The sequence below is a fragment of the Phragmites australis genome, chromosome 10 (genome assembly GCF_958298935.1).
Source record: "Phragmites australis chromosome 10, lpPhrAust1.1, whole genome shotgun sequence".
Classification (NCBI taxonomy): Eukaryota; Viridiplantae; Streptophyta; class Magnoliopsida; order Poales; family Poaceae; genus Phragmites; species Phragmites australis.
Window position 1 is genome coordinate 14,393,039 of NC_084930.1, and position 16,385 is coordinate 14,409,423.

General features: G+C 42.8%; 1 protein-coding gene across 1 annotated transcript; it reads right to left on the reverse strand.

Annotated features, from left to right (window-relative positions):
* Positions 1 to 5,783: 5,783 nt before the first annotated feature.
* Positions 5,784 to 7,578, reverse strand: LOC133883653 (protein PLASTID MOVEMENT IMPAIRED 1-like). The gene has a single exon (XM_062323026.1). The coding sequence runs from the start codon at positions 7,518 to 7,520 to the stop codon at positions 5,934 to 5,936; it is 1,587 nt and encodes a 528-aa protein (XP_062179010.1). The 5' UTR covers positions 7,521 to 7,578; the 3' UTR covers positions 5,784 to 5,933.
* Between the last annotated feature and the right edge of the window lie 8,807 nt (positions 7,579 to 16,385).

Consider the following 16,385-nt stretch of genomic DNA (forward strand, 5'->3'; position numbering starts at 1 on the left):
TGCTATCGATACCATGGGATAAAGATCCCTTGTGCCAGTTTGCTCTCTCTACCATCTTTACGTTTTCGTATTTACATATTTGCAATCTACCTTTGGATGCTTATCTTCCCAAATTAGTTTTCTAGAATTGGATATAGTTTGCAAACCTTTTTAAATGGTAGAGTAGACACACTAGATAAGCGTAGAGCACATTTAGATAGAAATTAATATAAGTTTATCTTGTGGAGTTTTTGGAGCTAATTAGTTTTAAGTATCCTAATTCACCCCTCCCTCCCCCCTCTTAGGACATCACCGATCCTTCCAATTGTTATCAGAGCCTCGTACTCTTAATAGGCTTAACATCCTTGAGAGTTGTGTCATCCAGGGTAGGGATGGATATCGGTAGTGCTCTATGTTTTGACAACACTCACTTCCCTCGTTGGAAAAATCTAATGACTTGTTATTTGCAAGCCAAAATTTTATATATTTGGAGAGTCACCGAGGAGGGGATGAAGGAACATCTCACAAACAAGGAGAGGTAACTCGATGCTTTAGTGAAGAGTATTCTTTTATTATCTCTAAGAATTGATGCATTTAATCGAATATATTCTCTCACCAATGTTCATGATATTTGGATTAACCTTATTGAAATACATGAAGCACAAAGGATGTGCGCAGTGAGAAATATCATGTGTTAGTCTCTAAGCTCAAAAACATTAAACAATTTTCCCACGAAAGTGCTAATTACATACACTTGCATTTGAATATTATTGTCAATGAGATCAATTGGCTAGGTTTGACATCAATTGGAGATGATATACTTCAAGCTCTACATCCGAAGTATAAGTTCATAGTATCCATCATCTACGACAAGGACATTAACAAGATGACTCCAAGCTAAGTTCTCGGTAAGATCACCGCCCATGAGATAACCATGAATATAGAGGTTGAAGCTTCCTCCTCATCTGGTGCCAAGAACCTTGCCCTCCAAGCAAGCAAGCTCATTGACCACACATAAAAGAGAAGATGAGAAGTCAAGAGCAAGATTCAAACACAAGCGAAGATGATGATGATGAAGATAAAGAGAGCGATAAAAAAGATGAGCAAAGCACCTCAAATGTTGAAGAAATAGATCCCAAGATCATCAAGCTCATCTCAAGATTCGAGAAGGACATCAAGAGGATCAACATAGAGATTAATCATCCAATCTCCATGAAAGACTTAATCAACACAATTGATCATATCAAGAAGGAGAAAAAGACCAAGAATAAGAGGGAGACAAGGGGAAGAAGTAAAACATTTGCAAGCATAGGAAGATGGGTGAGTGAAGATGAAGATTCAAGCTTAAATAATGAAAGCTTAACCATCCACTCCTCCAAGAGGAGCTCTTTCTCAAGGTCGTCATCACGCAAGTCGTCATCACACAAGTGCCTTATGGTCAAAGGTATAGAAAGTGATGTAAGTGATGATGAATCCGATTAGGATTCACCTTCTCAAGAAGAACTTTTTGAATTGATAATTGAGCTACAAAGGGCCTTAAAGAAACAATCTAAAGAATTTAAAAAATTCAATTCCATTAATGACATTCATGCTATCTTTGTTTTTAATTATAATCAAATAGTGAGTAAATTTGAATTGCTAAACAAGGAGCATGAAGAGATTAAGGCAAAACTTGAGCATATTGAATCTCAATCTAAGGTCCCTTTGAAGCAATCTACCTCTCTCTTTAATTTCAACTCTAAGGTAGATGCTTCCACTTGTTGTGATGATTTGATTCATCTATTTAGCTCACCCCCTTACAATGAGGCATGTGTTGATAATTTTTTTAGAACCATGTAATAATCTCATTGCACAAAAGAATAATGAGCTCAAGTAAGAAGTGGAGAAGATCAAGAATGACTTAGCAAGATTGAAGGGCAACAATCATGTCCAACCTCCATAAGATAACTATGATAACATGGTAAACAAGCTTACGGAGGAGTCCACCGTGACATGCTTCAAGCGTCATCAACAAGGTCATAAGTCCTTCCATTGCAAGCAAATCAAGAAGGATACCAAAGAGAACAAAAAGATGGTGAACTTCTCAAACAAGACCCCCAACTTCTACACCAAGCCCAACTACAAGATCAAGATCAAGATCAACCACTATAAGCGCAAGAAGAAGGATAATGGTGAAGTGGATGCACAGATGGTTGGGAGAAAGGACCAGAGGTAGAACCAACCTATTTGGGTGCCCAAGGAAGTAATCACCAACATCAAGGCGTCCTAATCAGTTTGAGTTCCAAAGAATACTTGAAGTCCATGAGTCAGCTAGAGGGATTTAAAGACTTGATTCACAAGATAAAGTGAAGGTTCAAGCAAAGAAGTCAAATGTATAAGATTGGGCGCATTGATGAAAACCTTGACCATCACATACCCAAAATCTCCCATCCAAAGGTAAAAGAGTTAATGGTAGCTAGAACTTTTATTCATGCATTTTGTTTTTACATCTAGTACATTTGCCTTGTATAGAATTGCATGTGCATATTTTATTTTCTTGCAATGCCTAGTGTAGGTTTTTCATATGGTAGGTTTCTTGTGTTTCTCTCTAACCCATGAGCAACCTACACGGTTTATTAGTTGTAGGTTCTTTACATGGCATATTTCTTCAATAGTATCCTTTATATGCCATGAGTCTAATCTATAGGATAAATTTCTCATTGTTATCAATGACAAGTGCATATCTCTCACAAGTATTCGACACTTGTATGCACATAATTAGAGGGAGCATATCCTATTTGTTGTGATTTTTAGATCGACATGTCTTTCAAGTGGTATCTTTTGTAGTCTCATGAAATAATCTACAAGTCCTCAGAAATATGCAATGCTTATCCATTAATTAGTATTATTGTCAATTCATTCGTACATTTAAGTTATCTCTATACATAATATGGTGTAAACTTCATACTTCTACATATTGCCTAGTAGTGCATAAATTGTTACATACCTACAAATGGATCTCATCATATGTATGCACACACATAGGGAGAGTGTAAACCATATTATGTGATTTTTCTTGAATTGTGATACATGTGTTTTCATTTCAAATGATATCCACATTGCTTATTTTAATTGGATTCCTACAGTTGGCATGCATAACTACGATTTGTATCATTTACCATACAGTTCATATCATTCATTTTAATTGGATTCCTACAACTGGTATCATCTTTTAGGATCATGGTTCATGAAGATCTCTCCCATATGCTCTAATGTTTCTTTTGAGTTTAACATGTTGAAATGGGGATAATTGTCTCCATGACAGTCATAATAAAAGGGGGATAAATTGAAGGTAAGAACAAGGTATGATAAAGATGGGATCTTTCCTTTACAATTGATCCATCTTCAGTTGGTATCAGTGATTCATTTTCAATTGGTATTATCGTTGATTTTCTTACAATTGGTACCATTTGTTGTTCTTACCATACATCCAAGCAAAGTGGTAAGTCTTCATGCTCTTTATAATTGTTGTCATTCATTTTTTGTGCACTTATACACTTTATATTTAGTATCATTTATATTTTACCACTTGCTTTGGTTGTGTAATCATCAATCACCAAAAAGGGTAAGATTGTAGCGAACATGGCTCTTTTATGGCATATATGTGATTTTGATGATTAATGATAATATAGTAAAAGATATTAACATATTTGTAAAGTATATTCTTTATTAGGTCTCATGGATGGAATATGTGAAAAAGCTACCAAAGCCGAACTCAAGAAACTTTGAATTGGACGAGTTCAGGAAAAATTGTTAACACTGGATGGTCCAGTGATCATAAATCTATACACACCAGAGTGTTTTCGACTCAGAAGAGAAAGTTGAAGACTACACCAGATGATCCGGTGCTCAGCAAGGTGTACTCACCAGATGGTCCGGTGCTCATAAAAAAAACATCGGAGTGTTTTGACTCAGAAGACAAAATTGAATACTACACCGGATGGTCCGGTGTTGAGGTGATAAACACGACAAAGCATTTTCCAGGAGGTGTTTCTCGGTGGTAGAAGGAATTCTACACGCTCGATTGTCAAGCGATTTAAAGGCGCATACACTGTAAGCTTGACCAGAGTATTTTCCAGAAGATGTTGCAATGGCTAGCGATGTTGTATATGCTGAATAGTCCGGTGATTAGAGCATTATACATACCGAATAAATGGACAGTGAAGTGGCTTGGTCGGCTCAAGTCTATACACCGGATAGTCTAGTGTTGGAGTTGAAGGTTACACCGGAACATCCAGTGTTCACAAATGAGTTTGAGTGGAGTTCCAATGGCTAGTTGCAACTGTTGTACACATTGGTTGGTCTGGTGTTTGTACTGCTGTTGATGCTGGATCATTCAGTGTTCACAGCCTTTTGCGACCGTTAGGGCAACAGCTATTGCGCGAGCTTGAGGTTATAAATACCCCTCACTCGGCCATTTGAGTGTGCTGGAGTCCAGAGAAGCTAATATACACTTAAAAAGACATCCAAGCAACCAAAATGCTAAAAGTGATCATTTAAGGTAATTAAGTACAATATTAAGGAGTGATTAGTGCTAATAGACCTAGAGAGAATTGTGTTTAGGTGTTACTGCCCAGAGAGGGGATTAAGGAGTGATCCAACATTGTACCAAGTAGTACGTCGACACCTTAGAGTCTTAGTGACTCGCCAGCATCGTGAGTCGTGGTGACTCATGCTTATTGACCCTTAGACTTGGTGTGGAGTAGTGGCAAGATTCTTGTACGGAGACGCGGAGACCCTTGCCTTGGTGACTTAAGCTCTAAAGTGAAAACGATGGTAAGTGACTGAAGAGAGGCTTGTGGTGAAGATTTGTCTTGGTAGCTCAACCTACTTGAGGCTTAGGTTGCTCAAGAGTCATGATCGGTGTCATCCGGGAGCTATAGGCTAGGTGGCTGCTCTAACGTGGATTAGCGGTGGTGTTTATACTATCAATATTACGAGATAAAAGTCTTTTTTGTCGAATTTGCTCTCGCTACCATCTTTACGTTTCCGCATTTATGTACTTACAATCTATATTTACATGTTTATCTTTCTAGAGTAGTTTGCTAGAATTGGATATAGGTTACAAACCTTTTTAAATAATATAATAGACACACTAGATAAATCTAGAGAATATTTAAATAGAAATTGATATAGATTTATCTTATAAATTTTTTGAACCCAATTAATTTAAAATATTCTAATTCACCTCTCTCTTAAGACGTCACTGATCCCTTCTCTATAACCTAGCCCATTGCCATATCCGCATGCCGATAGGTATTTTCGGCCACACATGTTTGCCGACATGTCAGGCTCACTACCACATACGTTGTATTGTTGCAATTTTATGACTTCAGATATTATTTTTGTAATTTTTTAATAAAATAATATTATTAAAAATTCCACATGCAGTGAGCCAGTGACCCAATGCTGAGTGTGTTCCGGCTTCGGAATCCCAACGTGTTTGGGATCGAGTCCGCGGCCGGAGCGGACTGCCATCGTGCTGTCCGGGCGTGCGTCCCATTCCACGGCGCGCGCTTCTCGACTTGGCGGGCCGCGAGAGGCGTCGTGTGGGGTTGGGGGCAACCAAGGCTCAGCCCACGGTTGGTTTCCTCCTCGGAATGACGTGGCAGGCGAGCAAGATACAAGACTGTTACTGCTCAGACTTTCACACTTTCTTTTTCTTTTGCTTTTCTTCTTTTTTTCCCTTCCCTATTATGAGTGGATCTGCAAGGCACAAATTGAAATAACTGGTGCTAAGGAAGACCTGAAATGGCTTGACAAGATTATCCACTATAATACCGGTATGCATTATGCATCCTTTTTTGTTCGTTATGTTGAACTACTACAGATTACATATGTTACAATGAAGCACTTATACACCATTGTGGCAAACAATATACGCATACACCACTTTGAAACGGCTCCTAATATTTTCAGCGCGTTGTGACAAGAGCTTTGCTTACGAGGACTGCTATGGGGGTGACAAGGATGGCAATAGTTCGCCACCCAATTCGACCCGGCGGCGACTTGGCGGTCGCGTTCTTGTCTTCTCCTTGTTCCAGCACCTGCAAGGATTCTCCGGTCACTTCCTCCTCGTTGGCGTCGGGCCCTGCCGCCTCGTCCTCCAGCTGCTCCACCGACTTGGCGGCTGCGTCTGACACGTCGCCGAGCATGGTCAGCTCGAGGGATTTCGTCTGGCTTGTAATCGCCTCGAGCTCGGTGAGGCCTCCAGTGTGCGATTCAGTCTCTTCTTTCTCTTCATTCTTCACTTCTTGCCCTTCAACTCCCTTGTCTACGACGTCAAACTCCGGGATCTCCGAGTCATCATCGGCTTGCGCTTCTTGCGGCTCGTGCTCTGGCTCTTTCGGTTGCTCCTCCTTGACCTCGGCCACCGGTGTCTCCTTGACCACGGCCACCGGTGTCTCCGTGACCTCGGCCACCGGCGTCTCCTTGACCTCGGCAACTGGGGTTGGCTCGTCGAGCTTGAAGTTGTCGATGCCCTTTAAGTCCGGGGACGACACCCCCATCTTCGGCGTCAGTGACGACACGGTGCGAGTCATCTTCGGGCTCAGCATGACGCTGAACGATGACCTGCTAATCTTCCGTGCAAACGAGGACAACGACGACGAGGAGCTAGTCTTGTCTGCTCCAGCTGCTTGGGTGTACAACCCGGCGCCCCCGTCGTCGATGCTCTGGAACCCCAGTTTGATGACGAGCTCACCGCCCTTCGCCTTCCCGGCGAGCGGGAACGCCATGTCCCATTGCCGGACGCACTCCCCTGCTTGCTGACACTTGTCCGTGAACTCCTTTGCAAACAGGCTCAAGTCCACGGCGCTACGGCCGAAGTCAAGCTCCGGCGCGTCCACGGCGACCACCGACAGGACGAACGGCCGGGGCTCGAACCGCAGCGGCTTACCCGTGGTGCCGCCGCCGCTACGGTAAAGGTGGCACTGGACGTAGAGCGTCTCGTCGAAGTCGGCGGCGCCCTGCTGCACGCGGGCCGGCATGGTCTGGACGGCGCCGTCGCGCGTCTCCTTCTTGCGTAGGGCCACCGCGAGGCGGAGCCCGTTCATGGACGGCAGCAGGCCCTGCGCGGCCACCACCTCCACGGAGAAGAGGCAGCCCACTCGGTGCATGCCGATGTGCGACAGCGCGCGGATCGGCCCCCAGCGCCATATCCCCTTCTTCTCCCCGTCAGCCATGGCTGCCTCCGGGGTCACCGCGGCGAAGCCCTGGCTCTTGAGCGGCGCCGCATCGTCGTCCTCCTCCTCATTATCGTTGTCCTCATTCTTGTCCAGCTTAGACCTGGACCGGAACGGCGACATCAGGGACAAGCGGCGGGACAGAGGGCGCGCCTCGGCCTCGACAGCGTCGACGCCACTGGCATCTTTGCCGTCGCCGGCAGAGCGAGGGAGTGCGAGGGAGTTGTTGCGGCGGTTAGCGCGCGCTTGGTAGAGCGTGTGGCTGAGCGCGTCGAGCGCCTGGAGGATTTGGTTGGTGGACTTCTCGTCCTCAGCCATGGCGTTGCTGCAACTGCAATAGTGCTCGACCTCACCGGCAGCTCGAAGCAAGTTAAGGCCGTCGAGTAGATAAGAGAGGGAGAGGAGAAGGTGAAGTGTATGGCGCTGGCGCTACGGGGTGACAGTTTTGGAGGGATTTGGCGCGAGCGCATGGAGGAGACGAGGCCGGGTTACTCTGTGGCGTTCTTTTTTTAATTACTTTTTTTTTATTGAGATGGAATGGTGTTTTCCATTTAACTTGAGGCACAGACAAATCCCAAATCACTGGCCACCAAAGCAATTACATGCATCTGGTCGAGCATTGTCCAGCAAACACACACCAGACTCGGCTTCCACAGACGCACCAAACCCAGCAAGACAATGAGCAACTTTGTTACAACTTCTTGGTCAATCGATCGGCTATTTTTGTGATCCAAGATTACTCCAAAACTCAAGGTTTTTTGTGGCCTCTAGAGCAACATGCTATTTTTTTTCCAAAAGATGCTTTGTTGCATAGAAAATGGCAGGGAAGTCTCAACGCTATTTTTGTGATCAGAATGAAGCAGCCAATGCATTCATCTTTTTTCTGGCAGCATTGTAGCCAAAATGATCTGGGATATAATAGGGAGTTTTTTGGGTGCTAATACTAGGCCCACATGTTTACACCAATATTGGTGTTGGATAGATGATTTGCTGCCAAATAACAAAGATATTTGTGATATCTGCTCATTTCTAGGTGTTTCAGCACTTTGCTGGGCTGTCTGGACAAACAGAGTGTTCCGACAGGAATATTATTCGACACCCATGTCAAATTATCTTTCATATCTGTTCATTTCTTCAGCAAGACAATGCACAAGTTTCTTTCTTTCTTTCTTTTTTGCGAGGACAATGAGCAACTTTGATACAGTATCTGGGAGCAATAGTGTGAGCTTAGAGGGGCAGCCGAAGCACAGCAAATCTGTGAGCTAATGTGTCACAAGCATTTTATCGAAAACTTTGTGGGTATGAACAATAATAAAGTCTTAAGTTTCAAATTTCTTCACCACAAGCTATCCAATGAATCAACAAGCATACACTTGCAACTATTAACTCACTAGAGCATCAATTCCCATTATCCCAACATAACCACATCAAAGAACACTACCATACTTCATATGCCAATCAACTATACACCATAAACTTGAGAGATTACACCAATAGCAAGCAAGATGACATCCAATCAACACATATGATAAGAGAAATATCAAATCAAGTATTGACACCAAGATTTACGTGGAAACCCTTTTGCGGGGAAGAACCACAAGCGGCGGTGAGCAAGTAATCCACTATAAAGATGAAGTACACGAGGTGGGAGCAAACAAGAGAGGTGAGGCTCCAAATCCTCCACTAATCTCACTCTTTTTTGGTTCGATTTAGTGGATCTAACTCTCTCCCTCAAGTCTCCTAACCCTAGTTCTCTCTCACAAGAACTAACTCCTTTTTACAAATGAGCACACACTCCACGGGAGAATACCCCTTCGAGTTTGAGTCTGAAGATCGCAGGTTCCAGTGATCAGACGGTCAAAGTCCCGGTTAGACCGCCAAAGGCATTTTGCCTTTGCACCCAAGCGATCCGACCGCCCAACACACCGGTCAGACCGCCAGAAGGTTTCGACGAGGTCCAAACCATCAATGGCCTCTAGGAGTCTGATTGCCACACGCACTACAGTCTGACCGCTGGTATTTTTCTGCCTAGACTGAAGCAACACGTGAAAGAGAAGCTTGTGACATCCCAATTCTCCACCTCAATGACAATTGAACCATAGAGCCAACACATCAAGTTCTTTGGTGCCAAATGTTCAAACTTCAAATGCATCATCTTTAACCAAACCAATCAACATGCCACATGGAGCTAACTCGAGCAAGCACAAACACCAACCAAGTTCAAGCAATGCTCAAACTTGGCTTTTGGGACCACCTTGGTTAACATATCAGTCGGGTTGTCTTTTATGCCAATTTTCTCAACAAACAAAGTTTTCTTTTTCACATGAAGCCGAATAAAGAAATTACGCACATCAATATGCTTAGTTCTTTGACAAAAAATTTCATCTTTTGTAAGGTGAATCACACTTTGATTATCACAAAAGACAACACGATCAACTTGCTCAATGCCCAAATCACCAAGAAAACCATGCAACCAAATAGCCTCCTTCACTGCCTCAACCAAAGACATAAACTCAACTTCTATGGTGGACAATGCAACTGTATGCTACAAAGTTACCCTTCAACTAACACAAGACCCACAAAGCTGAAACATATAACCAGTGAGGGAGTGCCTCTCATTAAGATCACCGGCAAAATCAGAATCAGAATAACCAACAACCTATCCTAGATTTGCTACCCTTTGATCAAACATCAAACCATCTTTGCCTGTGCCTCTAAGATACCGGAGGATCCACTGAACTACTTTTAGATATTCTTTCCGTGGCTTTGACATGAAATGGCTCACAACACTAACTACATGTGCAATATCAGGACGTGTGCAAAGCATAGCGTACATCAAAATACCAACTGCATAGGCATAAGGGACTCTAGAAATGTACCTTTCCTCCTCTGCATCCACTGGCCTAGATGAAGTAGACAACCTAAAATGAGCAGCCAATGGAGTAGAAACGGGCTTCGCCTGTGACATGTGAAAACGATGCAGAACTTTCTCAATATATTGACTCTGAGAAGCCAAAGTCTGCCATGAGACCTGTCACGACGAATATCCATACCCAACAACCTCCTAGTTGGACCCATATCCTTCATCTCAAACTCACTCTTGAGCATAGCCTTAGTTTCCTCAATAGCAGAACGACTATTTCCTGCAATAAGGATGTCATCAACATAAAGCAACGTATACACCCTTGAGCCATCTGCAAGGACCTACTGAAACACACAAGCATCATATGAACTTCATTCAAATCCATGGCTACTAACATAAGAATTGAAACGATGGTACTATTGCCTTGGAGACTACTTCAAGCCATATAATGACTTCTTTAGCAAACAAACGTGGTTTTCTTTGCCTTCAACCACGAAACCTTCTAGTTCTGCCATAAAGATCTCCTTCTCAAGTTCACCATAAAGAAACGTTTTCTTCACATCCATTTGCTCTAATTCCAAATCAAATAGAGCCACTAGAGCTAACAAAGTCCGAATCGAAGTATGCTTCACAACTGAAGAGAATACCTCATGATAATCAATTCCTTCCTTCTGACTAAAGCCCTTCGCCAAAAATCTAGCCTTGTACCTTGGAGCATCAACTCCTGGAGAAGCATCTTTGAGTTTAAATACCTATTTACAACCAACAATCTTGCACCCTTTGGGCGGCAACACCAAGTCCAAAGTGTAATTCTTGAGCAATGATTCTATCTCCTCTGTCATAGCCTAGACCCAACTAGCTGCCTAAGGACTGCGAACTGCCTCTCTATAAGTGCTAGGCTCATCATGCTCAATATCCCCAACAACTGTCAAAGTGAAAGTAGTTGTACCTCTGCCTCTCGCAACTGGTGTGACCCACTCTCTATAGTGATGTGGTGGTCTCCTTAATCGCTGAAGACGATGTGCTATAGGAGAGTCTGAACCCTCTGAAGATTCACCTGAAACTGTATCCTCTGACTAACTATCACCTGCATCTGACTAATGATCTACCTCATCAGTGTAATCCTGAACACCCTCTGTAGACTCTAACAATAATGGTTGTTGTTGTTGCTGACTGTCAACCGTAGTACACTCAGTCACTGGAGTCTCCACCTCAAATGTTACCCTCTGTGCTATCTGTTCAGCCTCTGAACTACCACCTATAGAAGCTCCACCTGAAGTGGAAGCCTCTCCCAACTGTCGACAAGCTAGAATAACGATCATCATCTCATTGAAGGTCACACACACCTTAGAATCTTTACACCACAAATAATACCCCTTAACTCAATCACCGTAACCAAGGAAGACACACTTCAATACTCAAGGTTCCAACTTGATCTAGCAAATGTGAGCATATATCAGACAACCAAATACTCTCAAGTGATCATACTGAGGTGGCTTGCAAGACCACACCTCCTCTGGTGTCTTACACTCAATAGTTGTCGAAGGCGAGCAGTTTACTAAATAGCATGTTGTGGTTACCGGCTCTGCGCAAAGACTCTGTGGTAGCCCGGCATGACAGAGCATGCAATGGGTCCTCCCCAATAGTATCATATTTATACGTTCCATAACTTCATTCTGCTATGGAGTACCAACTATGTTGTAGTGTCGAATAATGCCGACATCCTAACAAAACTTCTCAAAATCTCTCGACTCAGTGCCATTGTCTGATCTCAAATATTTTACCTTCCTTTCTCTATGTGTTTCCACCATAGCCTTACACTGATGGAAATAAAGAAATGTATCATCCTTGGACTTTAGGATGTAGACCCAAACCTTCATGCTGAAATCATCAATAAAACTTAGCAAATATTTTCCACCTCCAATAGAAGTAACCGGTGCCACACCCCACAAATCAGTATGCACATAGTCAAGAATGGCCCTAGTCATGTGAACAGACCTACTGAAACTCAAATGAGTTTGCTTCCCAAAGATACAGTGCTCACATAATTGCAAACTACCTATCTTTCGATTGTCCAACAGACAACGATGACTAAACTCTGCCATACCATGCTCTGACATGTGCCCCAATCTCATATGCCATAATGTAGTCATAGTGTCATCATCCATCTGGAAACAAGAAGCAACTGCAGCTGACCAAGTAAGCAAACTACCCTACAAGAATTACAAATCATCTGTATCTGGAGTAGTAAGATCCTTCACCACACACAAGGAGCCCCAGAACACCTTGATATGATATCTATAAGCCACAAACTTGTAGCCTTTCCGATCAAGTGCCTTGAAAGAGATCAAATTCTTTTTTTAGCCCAACCACATGGCAAAAATCTATGAGTGTGTGAACAATACCAACAACTCTGCACTTTGTGTTGTTGCCCATAGAAAATGAACCACCATCCATAGGTTCATAAGTGGCAAACCGCTCTCTGTGCAGGACACATTTGGTAAGAGCAAGCAAAATCAAGAACCCAACCAGTGCTAAAACTCATATCACAATCAGCTGAAGCACTAGAAGCACAATGCCCAACTGATGAAACATCTGCACAGACAACAAGTAACTCATCAGACTCAACGGAATCGCCATCTGCAACTTCCATAGTAGCTAAAGAATTTTCACTCCTGTTGCCATTATTTTGTTTGTCCCTCTTCTTCTTCAATTTAGGAAAATCTCATTTGATATGGCCCAAATCCTTGCAATACTTGCAACATATACCTTTCTTGCCAGAACGTGACTTTGAATGGCTCTTTGATTTCCTTCTAACACTGCTACAAGAATTACCACCACTATAACCACGGTCTATGGACCTCCCACGTGACACAACAAGACCCTCACCTTCACCATGACCCTCCATGCGAGTCTTCTTGAGCAAATCCTTTGACAGAAGGATAGAAGTAGCATTATCCATGGAGATAGAATCAGTACCATAGAGAATCTGGTCTCTAATGCCATTATAAGAATCTGGGAGTGAACACAAGAACAAGATAGTCAAATGTTCCTTGTCCATAGAGCTACCGATATTTTGATAGTCAAGCACCACCTTGTTGAACTCATCAATATATTTCTTGATAGGAGTGTCTTCTTGCATACGCATCCTAAACAAGTGCATCATGAGGTAGAAACAACTTGAGAGTGACTTGTCCAAATAAAGAGCTTAATTTCTTCCAAAGAGCCATAGCAGTCTTCTCCTTACAAACTTGCCTCAATACATTATCTGTAAGAGCCAAACGGAGCACTGCCAATGCTTTCTTATCGATCTTCTTCATCTCACCTCTTGAAGTGGCTGCTAAATTTGGACCACCTTCTTCTAGAGTACTGTCTAAACCCTTGTCAACCAACACAAATTGTATTTTTACTTGCCATAACCGGAAATCACCATTGCCATCAAACTTGCTCACTTCCAAACTTGACATTTTGAAGCAAGACAACAACTAAACAAGTGTCTTTTATATAATATGGATTTGATACCACTTGTGAGCACAGAGGGGTAACGGAAGTGTAGCAAATCGATGAGCTAATGTGTCGCAAGCATTTCATCGAACACCTTGTGGGCACGAACAATAACAAATCCCTAAGCTTCAAATTTCTTCACCACAAGCTGTCCAATGGATCAACAAGCATACACTTGCAACTATTAACTCACTAGAGCATTAATCCCCATGATCCTAACATCAACATATCAAAGAACACTACCATGCCTCATATGCCACTCAACCATACACCATAAACTTGAGAAATGACACCAATAGCAAGTAAGATGATATCCAATCAACACATATGACAAGAGAAATACCAAATCAAGTGTTGACACCAAGATTTACGTGGAAACCCCCTTGCAGGGAAAAAACCATGGGCGGCGATGAGCAAGTAATCCACTATGAAGATGAAGTACACGAGGAGGGAGCTAACAAGAGAGGGGATGCTCCAAATTTCCCACTAATCTCACTCTTTTGTGGCTAGATTTGGTGGATCAAACTCTCTCCCTTAAGTCTCCTAACCCTAGCTCTATCTCACAAGAATTCACTCCTTTTTACAAATGAGCACACACTCCACAGGAGAATGCCCCTTTGAGTATAAGTCTGGAGATTGCAAGTTCCAACAGTCAGACCGCCAGAGCCCAGTTAGACCTCCAGAGCCATTTCGCCTCTGCGCCCAGGTGGTTCGACCACCCAACATACCGGTCAGACCACCAGAATGTTTCGACCAGGTCCAAACCATCGATGGCCTCCAGTAGTCTGACTGTGACATGCACGCCAATTTGACCGCTGGGATTTTTCTATCTAGACCGAAGCAACATGTGAAAGAGGAGCTGGTCACATCACAAATAGCATATGTTATTATCTTACTAATTGTCCAACAAAAGAAACTCTTCCTTCACTCTCAAAGATTAGAAATAACCACGTTAATCAGAGAGAAAAAAAGCAAAGTATCCCATCACTGTCATTACGAAAAAGTAAACCCAAGATACCCCTACGAAAGCTTCTCTATTGCCCACCTTTGCCATCAGCTACTACAGAAATAGGCTTATATGCCGGCCCATCACTGTCGGTTTCTTACGAGCCAGCAGTGATAAAATATCACTGTCGGTTCGTATCAAGGACTGGCACTAAAAGACTATTAAAAAAGAACCGACAGTAAAAATCCACTACCACTGTCGGCTCATAACACAAACCGGCAGTGATACTATCATTGCTGGCTCATGGCTAGAGCCAACAATGATAATGGATGCGAGCTTATTTTAAAAAATTCATAATTTTTTCATACAAAGTTAGACGGGGACAAACTTTGTATCTAAACTATAGCCCTCGACGAGATCTACAACTTTATAGTTGAAAACATTTTCATTTGATATCATTTAGATATCCAAATAATCGTTTCAAGTTTCAGATAGAAGATATCAAAAGGATTGCATATGCTAATGTTATCACTAGTACTTTTGTCGTGAGATGGTAAGGACATATCGGCAGTGAACAGATTTTTTTTAGTAGTGATCTGTTATCTATTATGTTAGTAATTGATGAAGCCTCCATATCTTGATTGATTGAAGTCCACATAAGAATTGGAGGTCCACGATGAGAGGCCACACATTGAATGCTGCCCGTCTCCACCATGCATTAACAAAATGAGCCACGTACTTTCGCGAGCGGTTTGGCCGGTAGTAAGATTTTGTTGAGAGTAGAACTCCAACTCTCAGTTCTACATCAGATTTTATATTTGTAGGCTGAGATAAATTGGTTTAAGTCACTATTTTAAACTAAAATAAATATTAAATGATGCATCCAAATATCCTCGGTGTATCCATAATTTTAGCTCCACGAATTTATAGAGCTACAGAAATAACTAGCTTGAAGGATTCTTTAAGCTGGATCTCCACCAAACATACCCTAAAACTCCATGATGGCTAAACTCCAACTTACATCCCTCAACTCCGTACTAGGCTGGCACGTGACCATCGACGAAGCCATGCAAGGCGGCGACGGAGAATAGTACACCCGAGGGAACCAAATTCGTTGGTCAGAAACAGATGTGATGCAGGTTTCAATAGCCATGGAGTGCTTCATCTTCCCCAAAGCTCCTCCCATGGCTTCCTCTGCTTCTTTTGAATTTGTTGCACAAGAACAAGAGGAGGCCATCCATCCTAATCGGGAAAAGGATAGACCTTTGTTGGGCCATGAGGGCGAAGGATAATCGTAGTTACTATTGTTGAAATATGATCTGAATTCCAAACATAGTTGGGGAAAGCTAGATCCGGTTTCTATCTTTGAGGTTTAGCCATTGACATATGGAGGACAATAGTGACGTGGATTGGGAGATGGGAACGGTGGTAAAACCGATGAAGAAACGGAGTAGAAGCGACATGCATCAGGAGATATAAGAAATAAAACTGACGAAGACGTAAGGGAAAGAGATGACGGGTTCTACGAGATAGGTGGTTCAGGAGGCCATAGTGACACCTAGGGTTAGCCTCGCCGGCCCATCGTTGTCGACGAGCTCAGCCCGGTGTTTGGATTTCACCCTCCTAGCATTGGATGACGATGAAGATACAGAGTTGGAGTCACCAGGAACGTCTCTGAGTGGTCACATGCCACCGAGAGCCCCGGTGGTGAAGGATTTTGAGCAATTGTTTCATCTGTATTGACAGAAACATGCAAGCTACAAACAAGGTCCATCAGCCATCAGTTTACACCGCCCATATCAGTATTGCCTCCGCGATCGAGTCCTTCAGCCATAAATTCATGCAGCCACTTGTTGTTGCAGCCGACAAT

Excerpts from the sequence above, each read along its gene's own strand:
- LOC133883653 (XM_062323026.1), bottom strand. The coding sequence starts at position 7,520 with ATGGCTGAGGACGAGAAGTCCACCAACCAAATCCTCCAGGCGCTCGAC.